General features: G+C 39.5%; 1 protein-coding gene across 1 annotated transcript in view; it reads right to left on the reverse strand.

Annotated features, from left to right (window-relative positions):
- Positions 1 to 18,618, reverse strand: part of poln (polymerase (DNA directed) nu) — a 31,494-nt gene that overhangs the window by 519 nt on the left and 12,357 nt on the right. Inside the window, exons 13-19 of the mRNA XM_072459432.1 lie at positions 14,911 to 15,022; positions 11,777 to 11,859; positions 8,373 to 8,504; positions 4,146 to 4,256; positions 4,000 to 4,078; positions 267 to 334; positions 117 to 178 (exon numbers count right to left, since the gene is read on the reverse strand). Coding sequence (XP_072315533.1) covers positions 117 to 178; positions 267 to 334; positions 4,000 to 4,078; positions 4,146 to 4,256; positions 8,373 to 8,504; positions 11,777 to 11,859; positions 14,911 to 15,022 — 647 coding nt within the window. The remainder of the gene's footprint in view (positions 1 to 116; positions 179 to 266; positions 335 to 3,999; positions 4,079 to 4,145; positions 4,257 to 8,372; positions 8,505 to 11,776; positions 11,860 to 14,910; positions 15,023 to 18,618) is intronic.

An 18,618-nucleotide genomic window follows, 5' to 3' on the forward strand; every position in this document is an offset into this window, starting at 1 on the left:
AGCCACGTAAACCTTAACTAAACTAAATTACAACATAAAAAAAACACATCTATTTATGCTCTGTGAATTTTGTACTCATCATGGGTAAGCAGAAATAAATTCTTGGAATGATTTACTTTAAGATGGATGTTAAGTTGATCTATGCGCTCAAGAGACTCCATCGTGCTTTTCACCACAGCTGCACCAAATACACAAGGAAACATTATATTACTACAGTTTATTACAGTCTAGTACTCATGTCACAGAAAAGTTGTTAATGAGCTCACCTGCAAATTGTTCAACCTGTGAGTCTTGCACTTCATACAAAAGCTCATCATGGAGCTGAGCAATCAGCCTAGCAATGGACAAACAATGGAACAAGACACAAACATATTAAACTAATGCAGCCTTGTCCTTAAGCTTAATACGAATCAGCCAATGTGTCAATATGTGTACTAGTGAGAATATGAATACAATATGGTCAAGGAACAATGATAATTAAAGCCGCAAGCGGCATCCAACGGCCCTCGCGGGCCGCCGGCCTTCCGACTCTGCTCTCTGCATTTTACAGAGATGGCGCTAACGCAATTATCTAAGAACTAAGACAGCGACACATTGGACATGTGGACAACCAGTGCAAATGAACACAAATGTCGGTCAAATGTGCAGCTCCAGCGCACAGAGACCGTGACACTTGGAATAAAAATATGGATAACTTTTGATGCTCCGCTTGTGTAGATTATTTTCCCCAAATATGAGCTTGATCGAGCTATTGCCCACAGAGGAGTTCATTAAAGTGTGAAGCATAAATGTGAACATTTCAAGGATTTGGCGTTTTTCCCATTTGTGACAGTATATTTGCAGCTCCACGGCACAGAGACCGTACCACTTAAAATCAAAATATGGATAAATGTGGTGATTTGAGCGATGTTTCGATTTTCCCATAAGGATAACATGGGATGTTTCTGTCAACGCTACGGTTACGCCATACAAAATATGACTTTGGCTCTCATACTTTTATGATCAGGATGGCAAATTAGAATTTTGTTCAAAATATCATGTCATTTGGAAAAACTCTATTGTTTATAGGCCACTCTGAAGGCCAAATAGTCAGAATTCTGGGAAACGTTTGCGGCTCCGTCGCACAGAGACCGTAAAAGTTATCCTTAAAATTTGGATAACTTTAGATGCCCCACTTGTCTAGAGGACGTACACCAATTTTGAGGTTCGTGGGCAAAACGCACTAGGAGGAGTTCGTTAAAGTGTGAAACATAAATGTGGATATTTGAGAGATTTTGCGGTTTTCCCATAGGGATAACATGGGAGGTTTCTGTCATCGCTACGACTACGGCGTAAAACATAAGGCATTTGTCTGATTGGCTTTTTTGATCGGGACGCCAAAATAGAATTTTGGGTAAAGTTTAGAACATTTTGGTAAAACTAATTTTTGACCTTCAATGTTAATTTAAAGGTCACTCTGTAGGGGGCGCTATCGCGCCCATTTCAATTTTGTCATCATAAACTGGTCCAAACTAGAAAGTTGAACAACTGATTCAAATTTGGTCCTAATCGGACTCGTTTTGATCAAATGGGAGCAATTTTTAGATCTGCAATATTCCAAAATAAGTTGTCCAACTTTGCGGCTGCGCCGCACACAGACCGTAAAAGGTATCTCAAAAAATTCGATAACTTTAGATGCCCCACTTGTCCAGAGGACGTCCGCCGATTTTGAAGTCGGTGGGCAAAACGCCCTAGGAGGAGTTCGTCAAAGTTTGACGTGAACAAAATGGCTAACACAGCGTGTTTTCATTTTCAAAGGAAGATGGCGGCCATAGGGTAAGTCTGGGGGCGTGGCCACAATAATATTTGTTTTTTGTCCTCACAAGAGGAATGCGTGTTCCGAATTTCGTAGCTTTACGACAAAGTTGACCTCGGGGCGTCTCCCATTGGCGCAATGTATTTTGACTTTTGTCGGTGGCACTGTCGCGCCATTTTTTTAGAAAAAAAAAATGGCCCAGAAAAAACAAAATTTTTCGGCGATTCTGAATTTTGGGCAAAGTTTGGTGAGTTTTTAAGCATGTTCAGGGGGTCAAATTAGAGTTCAAAGCGATGAAGAACAAGAAAAATAATAATAATTAAAGCCGCAAGCGGCATCCAACGGCCCTCGCGGGCCGCCGGCCTTCCGACTCTGCGCTTTCGACTTGATAAAGATGGCGCCCTTATTGTGTGTTGAATTAAAAAAAAACTTGACAGACGGCGACACATTGGACATGGCCAATCCAGTGGAAATGAACACAAATGTCGGTCAAATGTGCGGGTCCGCCGCACAGAGACCGTGACACTTGGAATAAAAATATGGATAAGTTTTGATGCCCCGCTTGTGTAGATGATTTTCCCCAAATATGAGTTTGATCGGACAATCGCCCTAGGAGGAGTTCGTTAAAGTGTGAAGCGTAAAAATGTGGTGATTTGAGCGATTCTACGATTTTCTCATAAGGATAACATGGGATGTTTCTGTCATCGCTACGGTTACGCCGTACAAAATATGACTTTGGCTCTCATACTTGTATGATCAGGATGGCAAATTAGAATTTTGTGCAAAATATCATGTCATTTGGAAAAACTCTATTGTTTATAGGCCACTCTGAAGGCCAAATAGTCAGAATTCTGGGAAACATTTGCGGCTCCGTCGCACAGAGACCGTAAAAGTTATCCTTAAAATTTGGATAACTTTAGATGCCCCACTTGTCTAGAGGACGTACACCGATTTTGAGGTTGGTGGGCAAAACGCACTAGGAGGAGTTTGTTAAAGTGTGAAACATAAAAATGTGGTAATTTGAGAGATTTTGTTGTTTTCCCATAGGGATAACATGGGATGTTTCTGTCATCGCTACGACTACGCCGTAAAAATTAAGGCATTTGTCTGATTGGCTTTTGTGATCGGGACGGCAAAATAGAATTTTGGGTAAAGTTTAGACAATTTTGGTAAAACTAATTTTTGACCTTCAATGTTAATTTAAAGGTCACTCTGTAGGGGGCGCTATCGCGGCCATTTCAATTTTGTCAGCCTAAACTGGTCCAAACTAGAAAGTTTAACAACTGATTCAAATTTGGTCCTAATCGGACTGGTTTTGATCAAATGGGAGCAATTTTTAGATCTGCAATATTCCAAAATAAGTTGTCCAACTTTGCGGCTGCGCCGCACACAGACCGTAAAAGGTATCTCAAAAAATTGGATAACTTTAGATGCCCCACTTGTCCAGAGGACGTACGCCGATTTTGAAGTCGGTGGGCAAAACGCCCTAGGAGGAGTTCGTCAAAGTTTGACGTGAACAAAATGGCTAACACAGCGTGTTTTCATTTTCAAAGGAAGATGGCGGCCATAGGGTAAATCTGGGGGCGTGGCCACAATATTTTTTTTTTGTCCTCACGAGAGGAATGTGTGTTCCGAATTTCGTAGCTCTACGACAAGGTTGACCTCGGGGCGTCTCCCATAGGCGCAATGTATTTTGACTTTTGTCGGTGGCGCTGTCGCGCCATTTTTTAACGAAAAAAAAAATGGCCCAGAAAAAACAAAATTTTTCGCCGATTCTGAATTTTGGGCAAAGTTTGGTGAGTTTTTGAGCATGTTCAGGGGGTCAAATTAGAGTTCAAAGCGATGAAGAACAAGAAAAATAATAATAATAATATTTTTAGCAAAAACAATATAGCCGTTTCCACTATAACAACAAATTATACATCGTTTGAAAGCTCTAAGCCTTCCCCATGCCGCCATGGGGTGGAATCATCATTACGAGCGCTTACGCGCTCGTCACTCCCCATTCCGTCGGGATGCCCCGCCCACTCCCCATAGACTTCCATTGATTTGAGCAGATACAAGCATGGCCCATGCCTGCAATATCTGAAGTTGGGATTGGTGAGACTCATCTCTTTTGTGAAACAGTGATTATTATTGCTTACAGAAATAAGTCAGCTCAAGTCTATTGTGGAAAGCTACTGGCTGTAATTGTGTAACAAGACCTGGCAGAGAGAGAGTTGGAGGTGGAGAGTAGGTTGAAGATTCTAATCATGGCCATCTTACAAAGATCTGCAGCTGAGCCTTTGGCAAACATTAAACAAACTGTCAAACATCTTGTAAAAGTTTTAGAGATTTAAATTGAAAATACCTTGGACCACAAAGTTGACAGCTTGTCTCTCAGCTTGCATGCGAGCACCCCAATCCGGAGAGTTAATATTGTGAAGGGTACGACGTCGGCCCATGATGGACAGAACATAACCTGCACAAGAGAATAAAAACATTGATGCAACTGAGAATAGCCATATTGAATCATCTTTATTTATTTTTTTACACAGACTTTGCACGTTGTATTTATTTTTTACTAACCCATGTGATGATGTAATCATTGTCATAGCCAGGTATGCACACTACACACTGACATACAGCAGACCAGTACATTCCTGTAGCTGGACAATAGATGGGGCTTTCGAGGCTAAATCCCTGTGTATCCCGCTCACTATGAGGAAAGCCAAACAGGGCATAAATCTGAATGAACCTCTGCCCAAAACAAACACAAGCACATAAAATGCATTTGAAACCCCCCCCACAAAAACTCAAGAGTGAATTGATCCATGAAGCACGCATGTGACCTTTGGGGCTGGAATGTGACCTTTGTTTTAGGGCTCATTAAGAGGAATGTGGGCTTTGCTCTGTCATGGTGATTACGCATCGCACAAACATGTTCTATGATTACAACGAATGGGTCTCCATCTACTCACACTAGCAAACTCTAGAGATAATGCCACTTTTTTTTTTTTTACCACCAAAAGACATGTTTAACTTCTCATTTCAACATATAGGAATTTTCTCAGACCAAATATTATTCGTCAAAATGTGTTAATTTACTAAGCACTTGCGCCTACGAAAATACTTGTCCCGCATTGTTGAACAGCAATTATAGAGTCTCCAGTGCCACAACACCAACAAGACTTCCCATTTCTGTCACTCTTCCATCCGAAAACAGTTTTCAATCAGAAGGGTCATAACATGCGCTTCTAGTCATGTGGTTTACCTGCTGCACGGTCCATGAGGACTTGCATATGTCGGTAAAACGTCACACAAACATAAGCACGCACAAAAGTGCTATAAGATGCAGAGATCCTGACTCTCCAACTCAAAGGCGTAATGGACGATTTTTTCGGCGATTTGAGAACGCAGGCGGAAGTGCGCATGCGCACTCCCCCATGCGGACTGATACAACACACACGTGCGTTTGTTTATTAGCGCGACGGATCGCGTCGCGTCTCCCGTAGATTTCCGTCTTTTTCTGAGTCAGCTCGAACAGTCTTTCTCCGTCTTCATTTTGTCCCGTACACTGAGGGAACTATATTATAATAGATCAATGCGCTTAGACACACGGAAACGTGGGGACGAGCCGCACGCGGCTGCAGGTGAGCGGTAGGTGCTTTTTATGATTGATATGTGGCAGGACTAATCGGCAGTCCACGCCACGAGGAAATGAGACTCAGATTTGGGCCAAAAAAATCGTCCATTCAACCTTTAAAATTTTCAAGTGGATTTTCACTTGACAAACGCTCCCTAGAGGCTTTAATGATGAATTGTTATTTAATGCATTGTTGTAATGTCTGGAATGTGTGGTAAAACTCTGAAAGTTTAACTCAAACATGTATGCATAATTTCTTACTTTTGACAAATGTGACTAAACTAAAGGGTAATTGTTACTTTTAAAATTTTCATAAGATCCTAAAAAATATGAATTATTATTCATGTATTTCTACAAGATGTGATGTAACATGGTTTCTACAAGTATGGGTATTTTTGTGTCTAATTTTGAATGTGTTTTGTCCACGTATGTGATTGACTACTGGCTTGATGGGCGCAGTTCTCCTCTTAGATAAAGGGAACGGAAGGGGCTGTCCTCAAACCTGATGAAGGTCAGAGGGACCGAAAAGTTGTCTAGTCTTCAGCCTAGTGTTATTTCAGATCAGTGTCTTCACACATGCATACTGTAACATGGCTGTCATTTAGCTATTAGCTATGGGAGAAAACCTGCTCCTACAGAAAAACTTCACAAAAAGGGTAATAGAACGTAAAAACCATTACAGCTCACACTCACTTTTTCAATGGAAAATGGGTCATTTATGTTTGTACATTTGTGACTTTGATTAGGGCAATTGAAATATAAAATTTACACATATATATAAAAATACAAGTTTTTTTTAAAAATAATCTTTTACAACGGTCAAAAACAGTGGAGTAAAAAGGTTTTTCTAACAACTCATGAGGGATAAACAAGAGGTCAAAGCTGGTTGAACAAATTAACTCAATTACAATATAAGAGGAGGCAAATGCTGTAGCTCTTCCCAGTATATCTCGTTTTTCTAACCCTGCCAGTGCCAGGCAGATTGTTCACAAAAGCTATGCTAAAAGCAGTAGAACTGTGATTCCACTGGTGAAGTAAAATGTTTCTGCAGCCGCTACTACAAGTTGAAGACAATGCATTCTTGTCACACATAAAAGCGAAAAAGGGGCAGCCTTTGTAAGAGGTGGTTTTGTCTGATCTAAATATCACAGAGTGGGTGTCAAAACAGTGTGTGCAGCATTTAAAAAGGCCAGATCTCGTTACTGATATTACACATTTCTTGTACCCTGCCTTTAGTGGTTGTAAAAGTGTTTGTTGTTACTTTAGCTTCCAACAAGCTGTCATCACATTTATACTAAATACTTTCATAGTAAGTGTTTAGTCTTTAAATGTTAGGAAAGAGAGATGTGTTTAATTCTTAAACTAATTCTACAGTTCCCAATTGTATTTTGAGTCATTTATTACATTAGTTAATGTAGAGAAAGTACATTTGCATCAAGCTGGAAATTATATGAACTAAAGCAACAGTTTAGGGGAATGTATTGACCAAAAGGCACGAGTTATTGTGGAGTGTGGGTCCATTAGGTCTCATGGATCCCAGAGCCTGGACATGTCAACAGGACCTACAGGTTCATGTTGCCTGTGATGTAGCACTTGTCAGTGTGATTGTGGGTCAATATCTAAGACAAAGGTGTCTTTGTGCATTCAGATAATGGAAGAAAATTACCAAATGTGCTTCCAAAATATGATCTTATTATTCTTAATACTGCTAATTGGGAAAATTGACACTACGCACTACATACTAGTTAAGATGACAAGATTAGACAGTGAACCAGAGGTCTCAAAAAATAGTTTGAAAATGCAATGACCGTAAAGTAAGCTGAACTCATCTTACTTCCGTCCAGAATCAAGAACAGTGAGGGTTAAAGTGCAGACTGGACAGTATTGGTGTAAGTCTCAGGTGTGCTGTGTTGGCAGTTTTGTGCAAGTATAAATAGATTGTCCCATTTGATCAGCTCCTGCTCATCCAACCTCTGATCCACAACACTCCCCTCAAGTATTGACCGCAGGCATTTTGTCTCTTTGCTGCCAATGCAAGCACATCTTCTTTCACAGCCAAACACACATACAGAGGAAGCCACAAAGCTGCTGTGTCAAACTGAATTTCCAACCCGCTCCCCCCAGATGCAGTAGTAATAAGAAAACAACTACTAAAAATTGTTTGCAAAAAAAGCTTCACAACTAGGGATTTATAAAATATGCAAATCTAACAATGATATAATCACAATATTAATTTCACAATACAATGTTTATTGCGCTATTGGGGAGAGGGAAACAGAATTGTAGAAATTATACTTTTTCCTTTTAAAATGCCTTGACAAGCCTTTGTTGTGAATCAGTACTGTCAGAGTCCAAAGAATTAAGATATAAAAGTGAGTCATGTAATCCCATTCATTGAGACTGATCAATCATAGAACGTTTCAAAGGTAGTCACCTGGACAACGTTTTTTAAATCAAGATGTTTCGACTTTCATCCAAAAGTAATTTTCAATCTGATTGATATAAAAGTGCTTACACAAAAATCAGGGGGAAAAAAACGGGAATTGGGGAAAAAGCTGCTGCCCAACCAACTTCAAGGCTAAGAACAAAACTTACTGCTTAGCTCTATTAAATGCTGTTAAGTGGACTCTTATTTTATTACAAGTCACATCAAAATCAGAGATAAAGCGTGTGAATTCAGGTCTAAACTTTGACTTCTCAGCTCAGCATTAATAACAGCAATTTCTTAGTGTTGTCTGCAATAAAATTGAGCAAAGGATTATGGTCGGTGTAGTTCCCATTGTATTTTAAGATGTTGTTTGAATTGCAATTGTTTATTGCCACACTCCACAGGTCAATAGATCTGGATAGAATATGATTTTTTGGTGAACACCATATTCTATCCAGTATGACTATAATCTGGATAGAATTATTTTGTTTAAAATTTAAACAATGTTTGCATAAGTCACACACCTTTTTTGTGACAATCAGCAACAGTCTTCTGGATGAAGTTCTGCACTTCCATGTATGTTTGGAGAAAGCTGTCCTGGAATCTGCGAGCTTGCTCTGTGCTCACACCAAGGATTCCTGACAGGCGTTCGGGACCTACACCAAACAACAATGTAAATCACTGAATTACATACAAGCTCAACTGTTAACAAAAAGACCATTTCATCTTTTTACTTCTCAGACGGCAGACTACAGGGTGTCTGCCATGAGCTCCAAAGGTTCAATTTGAGGGTCTAACCAGAGTGGTCCGGACTAGCTCAGAAAAGTGTGATGTCACATTCTCAGAACTGAGCCTGTTCACTGTGTGATCTACACATACATAACCTGTGATAGTTAGTGAGATAATGATATGAGTAATGGTAATGTCAGATGTGGGGGTTAAGGCTAAATCTACAATGCCTCTGTCTACTGGGTCATCCTTTGATTTGAGGCGTTGGGGAGAAAGCGGTTGTAAGGCTAAAGCAAACATTACAACCACTTTAGCAGATGCCCTTTGACCTTCGATCTTGACACTTTGCATGTCTGGCCTTGAACCTCAGATAGTCTTTACAAACTTATTCCTTTCACATTAGGGTTGCAAAAATATGAGAAATTTCTAAATAGAAAAATGTCCATTGGAATTATGGGATTTTCTTTTTTTTAAATGTATTTTGAATTTAATTCATACCGGTGAGAAACTAGAGAAACTCTTTTTCATAAGTTCCCTGTCACACAAAACATAAAAACACAAAAGCAAACAGAACTGAAAAACCTAGATAAAACGACCACAATGCGGAATAAAATAATTTAAAACAAGAACACTGGCACCTTGGGTAGTCTTTAAAAAGTGCTCTGAATTCATTAAAAGGCATATAATAATTTTGTTCCATATTTCATTAGTGGAAGGGGGCTGAAATTATAAGAAATGTATGAATGGGGTGGGGAGTTTTGTTAAAAAAAACAAAAACATGTTTAAACGTTGAAACAAGTAAGACATTTTTTCTATGAAAGGTTAGTGACTGATGTTCAGCTAAACAATCTGAGAAAATTATATATAATACATAAAAAACTTCCTTTTATGTTTCCAAACACGACTTAGTATAAAGTATTAAAAATACATTGAAATTAAATGTTGCTTGTGAACACACAAAAGTGTGTGAGCTCGTTGTGCCCCTCCTCCCTGCCCTGATTATTGTCTGTGGAGAAAGCTTCCTTTTGGTATTCAGTCTCCATGGAAACGCATGCCTCCATGAAGAGCTGTCTGTCTGTGTTGACGAGGAGCACCCACAGTTCCTTCCCTCATGGCCCTCGTACCCTTTAGCCTATATTACCCCTGTCTCCGCCTCTTCACACTTAACCTACATACTCCGGTGGTCTGTAGCGTCTAAATGGTTTGAAAGCAAACCTGTACACATACATCCAGCTCAAATAAAAGTCTTTCAAATGTATTGTTGCGGATTATTGAGTTCCCCAGTCATTTTAAGCCGGTTGTATTTGCCTCCTCTCATCATGCTGCAAGAACTCCAGCTGAAACAGACACAGCTCAGCACTCGGCTGTCAGCATGATAGCATTGGTTTGTGTGGAGTTTCTAAAAGCATCTTCAAATGTCTAATTGAAATGGAACGGCCCGGTGTAAATTCTCATTTAACAACTTTTCCAAGATGTCAGTAAACAAAGCAGCTGGCTCCACTTTGGCCGATTCACTTAAAGGAACTAAACTATAGATTTAGCTGTTAACAATTTTAAAGCTGATTTATTCTTATTTACATAAACATTAGACATGATGTCCACATTGTTTATGTTGTAATGTGGTGTTTTGTTCTCAGGACGATTCTCCAAACAGAAAGCAGAATGTGCTTCACACGAGGCTCTCATTTGGGTTTCCAGAGGCCTGTTTCATAAAACTTTATTTTTTTATTTTCCAAGCAAGACTCAAATGGCCAAGTGTGACTTTATTGTCATTTTAGTTTCATAAAGCATTCTCACTCCGAGACTCTAGTCGCTATGACAATTTAGACAGGAAACTTAGACTGGTCTAGAGCAGACTTGCAGTAAAGAGTCGGAACTCTGTAAACGCTGCACTTTTGTTACATTTTTCAAGAGGAAAACATATTTTTTCAATGTAGTAAAACACATGTTTTATTATAAGATCAATATTACATGTACTTAATTTATGAACATTTGATATTTACAAAATGTGAAGTTAGATGTATGATTTATAGACAGTCTACTTAAAAATGTAAAAGAATGTTGTCCTATTAACAATATGCATCTTTTGCATCTTTTACAGTTGCAGCTTAGCAACTGTTATGAAGTTTGCCTGTTTACACATGTAAGTCCTCTCTTCCTTCTCTCCCTTTTTCTTTTCTTTATTCCTCTTCTCTGTATCTTACAAAAGGGTGTTTTTAAAAGGGATTGGTGGAGGTGGGCGTGTCTTCTGCTTAGTCTTGTATTGAAAGTTTGGGCTGTCAAAGTTGTACTTATAAAGTGAGAATGGGCTGAGTGCAGCTGGTAAAGTCATGAGTAAGACTAGTGAAACAGACTAAGCTTGAACTCCTGTGTTTATACTCAGTCAATAGAGAGGTTGGGCAGCAAGTCTGGCTTTACTGAAGAGGTTTAATGAAACGGCCCCCAGTTCAGGTCTAAATCCAGTGTGTTTGAACCTACCAAAGACCAACACCTGAGGCCACTTGAGTGTGTCTCTATCATGGCTCTGTATATTATCTGGATAAGACACACCTCTCCTCCAGAATCTCCCAATGCATCAAACTGCTTGTGCTCGGCTCTCTATTTTCGCTTTACAATTTTCAAATGCTCAAAGTTAAAGTTTAGCCCAGCTTTGCTCTCAGCCCACACCGCTCCCCTCGCCCGCCGCCTGCCCCCCACCCCTGCTCCAGCCGGCATTGTGATGATCATGCAGTGCACGTCTGTAGTCACACGGTGGGAGGAACTAGCCCCTATTCAGGAAGTACTCATGGCTTTATTAAGGAAGTAACAAGGAAGAAAATATTTTTTGGGATCCTTTCAGATCCTTTAGGTTAACCTTGTGTGTGAAATAATTAACCACTATGTATTTACTGTACATATTCATTAGAAAAAAAAAAAAAAAAAACTTTCAGACCCACACAGACAAGAGTGTAACTGAATAGTGGCACCTGCAGTGTGTTTGCCACAGCTGGTTCAAACTGAAACTACCCTTCGTTGCATCATTCACATGGCTCACAGTGTTGTACATTTGAGTGGCTCTGTGTTGATCTATGGTCAAAGTCTAACATACACATTATGCTCCAGTATGGCCATCAGTATAACAAGCTGCTGGTAATGCACGTCACATGTTCTTTCCCATGGGACAGCAGCAGTAACACACACAGAGTTGAGGTTGTCTCACCTGCACCGTACACCACTGAGTAGACAATACGTTTGGCGTGTTCACGGTCCTCCGATGACACCTCTGTCTTACTTACCCCTTTCCTGGAGAATAACAGTAAGAATTACAAGGCACCAACACAAAACTGTGATAACAAATGATGACCACAAATGTGACCTCTGTAGTTGCTGTCACTCAGTTATTAGAACCTTTGTCCACTGACCCAAAGATTGGTGGTTAAATAACCGTATAATAATGTCTCCTTCATGAATTACTTTTTTAGAAAGATTATGGCTTATTCACAATTACAATTTTTTGGGTTCAGGTCTTTAAAAATGGTTTTAGCATCTTTCCAGGATAGGAATTCTCCCCAAACCCTAAAAAGTGGGAGAGAGGAGCCAGAGGGTCTGACAGACAGCCTTATGTAATGTGACTTGTGACAGTGTACACGGGGTGAGATGTCTTTATGTCCACACCGTGGGACTGTGGAGGTGCTGACTGTCTGCCACAACAGATCAGCCACAACAACTACACTTAACCAAGTCTGCTGAATTCCAACTCAACTTTGTATTATTATAATATTTATCAGTCTTCCAATAGACTGAACATAGTAAAATACATATTTTTAAAAATGACATTTGAAATATGTAAGGAAAAAAATTGGTCACTTTTTCTGTAATACATGACAATGAACTCTTTTGAACTGTTAGAAAAAACATCCTTATTTACTGTTGGCGCCCTTTTACTCCTGTTTTTGACGGTTTGTTTTTTTCAAAATTGTTTCCCTATTAAATAAGTTCATCCTCTTCAGTTCTCAGTGGTCAGATCCACTGGCCCGCAGGTTGGTGGTGCAATCGCAGCTGCCGTGAATATTGCCGTTGTGTCCTTGGGCAAGACACTTAACCGGACTCGCCCCCAGTGTCTTCGAACACTGGTGTGTGTGAATGGGTGACTGGTTCCTTGACTGAAGCGCTTTGAGTGTCTTGACAGTAGAAAAGCGCTATAGAAATGTGACCATTTACCATTCACCATTTTTACTTCTGACCAAAAATACAAAATTGTATCAAACAATATGTGTCATTTTAATATTCCTATAGCTGACCGGCAAATAACATGTTTGTAAGAAAAACACATAATGGTCCATTTTCTATATAAAAAAGTGAGTGTAAACTGAAATGTTTTTTTCTTTCTTTTATCCTCAGACGTATGTCAAAGATACAGGAATTAACAAGTATGATTGTGACTTTTTGTTTTACTGTAGGACAGGGGTGTCCAGACCGTGGCCCGGGGACCAAATGCAGCCCTTAGACCAATTTTTGTTGGCCCTCTGGCTTCCTACTAAGTTGGCCCAAATAACAAAAAGTAGTACTTTTTACTGTTACTTGATAGTAAAGTATTCATAATGTCCATTTTAAGAAGAGTTCAAACTTGTATTTATAGTTCATACTAAAATGATCCGATTTAGCATTTCAAAAAGGCCTCTGCAAATAGAACCATTAATTCCCTTTACACAGTGGTGTGTACGTGTATTTAGGGGGGTCTTGGGGGCATGTCCTCATCTACAGCTGGGAGAGCACCAGGGGGTGTCAGAGAGTAGGTGTCAATATAATGGTGTCAATGGAAAGTCAATGGGGGTGGAAACTGTGCTAACAGTACAAGTGGGTGAATGAACAAAATCCATTAAAGCCAATGTTGTCAAATAAAATGTGTAGTAAAGGATCTCACACAGTACAAGGTGGGTGAAAAAACTAAATCCTGCTCCTGAAAAAACAAAATAATACAATCTAAACTTTGACATTGCCAAGTCTGTAATGTCACCATGTCAATGCCCAATTTTGTCAGATCTCAGAGGCTAAGCAGGGATGGACATGGTCAGTACTTGGTTGGGAGACCACTGGCATACCAGGTGACAGAGACGCGGGGTAGTAAATGTAAACGGTCACATTTATAAAATGCTTTTCTACATCAGGGAACCAGTCACCCATTCACACACCAGATGTTCACAGACACTGGGGTAAGAGTCAGGTTATTCCACATTAATTCTCACAACACACTCATTCATATGCATTCTTGGACACTGGAGGCAAGGTGGGTGAAGTGTCTTGTCTATGAATGAGTGTAGTGAGAATTAATGTGGGACAACGGATACAAATCAGCCAAATAAACAAATAATAAATACAATTTATATTTTGCCTTTTAGGGAGTAACACTTAGGGCTTTTAGGGAGTAACACTCCCTAAAAGCCTGAAAGCCTTTTAGGGAGTGTTACTACATTTTAGGTTATTGTTTTTTGTGACCTTTTAGTAAAAGGTCACACATTAGGGAGGGTGGTGTTGCTTCTACCTCTGACAGAATGGAAGCCAAGGTAGACCTGACTTTCACTGCCCTCTGCTGGAAAAGCAACTGAAACCTCAGACAATTAATCAAAATAAGCACAAAGTCGAGCTTGAAATTAGTTACTACAAGAACATGACATGAGGAAACAAGCTAAACTAATCCACACAATGTTAAATGTAAGAAAAAGCAAATTGAAAAAGAACACAAGGTTTGAACTCAACATTAAGTGAATAACGTTCCCATTTTAGAAAGGTCAAGATGAACTAGATTTAACAGTATAGAAAAAGTATCAAAGAGGGACGTTTGAAGAGAAGAGTCTCTGCAGGGTTACAATTGCACTCAATAATTAGTTTAAGGGTGAGAATGAGATAATGAAGAGAGTCTATGTAAACCTCTGTGGAGGCGCTAACATGCTCTGTGCGACAGGATAATTTTAACGGGGCGCACTTTGCTCCACACTTCACTGAGACGGATTAGAAGAGGACAGGTACAGCTCTGAGTAGCTGAAAAACACACAACACACAAAACTAAATACACACAATTATTAGAATACTAGATGTGTCTCCCATTTTCATTTAATCTATTAACACTCTCATGTGAAAATAACCATTTGAAGTATTTAAATTTAAAATAATAAATAACACAGAAATCCGACTAAATTTGACAGCTCTATGGAGGAAGCCGACAGTCGTTATGGCAACAGGATTATTAGTGTCGAGGGCGAAGGAGCTGGCGGGCGAGACCCTGTGGAGCCCTCACCTTGGCAATAACATCGGTGTGTGTAATGGTTTGTGTGTGTGAGTGTGAGAGAGGCCTACCACTGGGAAGCGAGCATACAGAATACGTCCGCCTCTGGGTTGGTAAAGATGCGGAGCAGCTCGGGGTCAGAGGAGAGGTGAGCCAAAAGACGAAGCTCCACCTGGCAGAAGTCTGGTAAAACACAGGACGCACATCAATCACACCTCTAATTATTCACATACGGGAGCAGACCTTTGGAGTCCAATCTCACAAAATTACCATATGACTTCAGAGATTTAGTACAGCTTGGAAAATAATCTTGATGAGAGGGGCATCAATAGTAACATTTGTTACTGTTAAGTGTTACAGTCTCTGTGGGACAATGCCGCAAAATTGGGAAAACAGGCTTTACAGGCTTTGTGCCGCAACATTTTTCATAATTTCTGCATTTTTTATGAAAAAATTGACTTCTTCCAAACTGTATGACATTTAGATACAAATTCTAATTCTACTACGCCTCCTGATCATCAAAAGTCAATGAGACCTGAGACCTGAGACCTAAGCCCTATCTCTTATGGTGTGGCTGTAGAGGTGACATACACCCTCCATAAGCTATGGTGTATACAGCTGCACTCTGAGGGCTGCACTGACAGACCTTCATTCAGTTGCTTTTTGTCTTACACGTCATACTTCTACCAATTACTCCTTGGGCATTTGGCCAAATGCCAAATTATGGTGAAAATCCTCTTGAGGAATGAGGCATCAAAAAGTATGGTTTCTGGGCAGCAAATTTGACAAGAAATTTCATTAATTTGACATGACGCTGCGCAGAAGCGCCCATGTCATTTGGATGGGTTTCAATACCTATTTCTGACAACAATATAAGATATTAAATAAGTTTAGTAAATTCATCTTCATGTCATCCCATTCCAAAATGTTAAAGAGATCCATCGCTACAACCATGAAGCATACAAGCGCTTCTGATGTGCTCTCGTCTGCTTTGTGCTCAAATACACCACTAAACCCCAATAATACAAAGACCACTCAACTGAGGGGACGTGAGCGCCATCCGTAGAGAATTGCGGGCTAGCAGAGTACGAAGTACGGCCCGAGAGGGCCATTTGATGCTGCTTGTGGCTTTAATTTGAACTGAATTAGAGCATCAAAACTGCTATGTAAAGAATGTAAAGCAGGTTTTCAGTTGGGAATTGTGAACTGGATAAAAGCTAATCACCCTTCATGTTTGAACTAATTTATACTTAAAAGGTCACATTATGATGTTATTGTGTGGCTACTACATAAAAATATGCATTTGGGCACAATATCTTAACCATCAAACACGGTAGACATTATTCAGGTTTCTTTTCACATTGCCTTGTTTTGGTAACAAGGGATATGAATGTACAATTTACTCCACATAAAATTCCACTTGAAAAAGAAAATGTTAGAGGCAATTGCCAAGATGTAATACAAACAATGAATCAAACGTATACTTATCCCGTATTTTTAGCGAGACCGACCCTACACTATTGTCAGTTATAGAGATCCGTCTCCAAATGTCTATCTGGACAGACAAAAAAAGGTGATAAAACAAGATATACAGCCACTGCACTGCGTTAAATTTAAGCCACGCTCCCCTTCAGACGCCTCTGCTTGGCTGCTCCCAAATCAAATTACAAGCCAGAAAATGCAATGACAGGACAGCACAAAGGGGTCCAAGTGTGAACTTTCTCCCAGGCTGTGTGAAGCAACAGCATACAAGAGGTGTCCAGAGGTTTATGGATGAAGGACGCCTGCCAGTTGGGACTGACATCCTATCCTCTGATTCTGATTCTATCCAAATGGATATGGTAACATGGCAAGTTCGAGTCACAGAACCTGTAGTACTTTCCCACATAAGCAAGGCAAGGCAAGTTTATTTGTAGAGCAAGGCAATTCAAAGTGCTTCACAAAAAAAGGGAAAAAAGGCATTAAATCACAAAGAAATTACAGAAATCACAAAACAGTTTAAGACATAAAAGAGAAGAGTGCAAAGAAAATCTTTTCAGTCATATGCACAGCTAAACAAAACTGTTTTTAGCTTAGATTTGAACATTGTCAGAGTAGAAGCCTGTCTCACATCTTCAGGAAGACTGTTCCAGATTTTAGCTGCATAAAACTGAAACGCAGATTCCCCATGTTTTGTCCTGACTCTGGCACCAGCAGGAGGCCGGTCCCTGAGGTCCTCAGAGTCCAAGATGGTTCATATGGCCCTAACATGCCCGAGATGTACTTTGGTGCTAGGCCATGGAGAGACTTGTACACAAGCAGAGCTACTTTAAAGTCTATTCTCTGAGCCACAGGAGCCACAGGAGCCATCAGGATGTGATGGTACTTCCTGGTTCTGGTCAGGACCCGAGCAGCAGCGTTCTGGATGTACTGCAGCTGTTTTACAGCTCGTTTGGAGAGGCCAGTGAGCAGGCCGTTACAGTAGTCTAATCTACTGGAGACAAACGCATGGATAAGTCTCTCTAAGTATGGTTTGGACATAGAGCTGGGTTGAAATAATCGATTTTCCGATTTTTAATCGATTCGCATATTAATGACTGATTATCGATTCGTACGTCCAAAGATAGATTTTTTTTTTTTTAAATTATTATTATTTTTTTTTTAAATTAAAATTATTTTCTACATTTCCCTCAGTGAACTTCAATCTACCTTCAAGAAAGATAATTCAGGACTCCTGGATTATCTTTCGTGAAGGTAGATTGACCCTTAACCTTTTCATCAGTCTTCCAGCCATCAGTAACTACCAATACTTGTAAGATTTGCTGTTTAATATTGATATAATACTAGTTTTAATATGTTGCTTCTCTACACAGTCATGAAGTCGAATCGGAAATCAGATTGAAATCGGAGCGAATCGGATGGGATCTGAGAAATCGGAAAAAAACGATTTTGAAACGTAAAAATCGGAATCGAATCGATTCTTGAAATTTGAATCGAAACCCAGCTCTATTTGGACACTATATTTTTGATTTTGGCAATGTTTTTTAGATGGTAAAAAGCTGCTGATTTTATTGATTTGACGTGACTGTTGAAGTTCAAGTCTGAGTCCATTATTACCCCCAGATTTCTAACTTGATTTGTTGGTTTTAGAGCGAGACTCTGGAGGTGACCACAAACACTTTCTCTTTGTTTCTGTGGGACAAAGAAGCATACCATTTTACTGTAAAAATAGATTAACAGATTTCAGATTACACTTCTTGTTCAAAGAGATACCAACTATGTGTATATACCGGTGGGTCAATTAGAAAACAATAATTTGAAATAATGTGTACCAGTACCTTAAATTTAGATCATGTAACACAAAGGGTTAATGTAACATGGCAACATTGATGTACAACTTCAAAACATCCTGTCATGTGTTTACTCAATATTACCCATTTCCATGATAAAAATCCATGAAGACAAAAAATATCCACGTGTTTAAAACCAAGCAGCAGTGGAAATGACATAAGAGACTTTCTAAGAATATCCTCCATCAATGTTTTATGAACCAGATCACATTTCCTCCATTTACAGACGTATGCATGAGGGAAATATGCTTGTACGAGAAAAATATGACAAATGTAAATAAACAAGATTGTAAATTTCTGAATCCATTTAAAATAATATGTAAGGTATTATACAACATTATAATGAATAAGATTGTAGGACTAACTATAGTGCCTGCTGAGGTATAAAGGGTTTAAAAATAAGTAATTTGCTGAAACCAAGATGTTTTGAATACCATCCAGACGTTATTT

Source organism: Eucyclogobius newberryi, unplaced genomic scaffold (genome assembly GCF_026437365.1).
Source record: "Eucyclogobius newberryi isolate DKJ021-1_F unplaced genomic scaffold, fEucNew1.0.hap1 SCAF_22, whole genome shotgun sequence".
Lineage (NCBI taxonomy): Eukaryota > Metazoa > Chordata > Actinopteri > Gobiiformes > Gobiidae > Eucyclogobius > Eucyclogobius newberryi.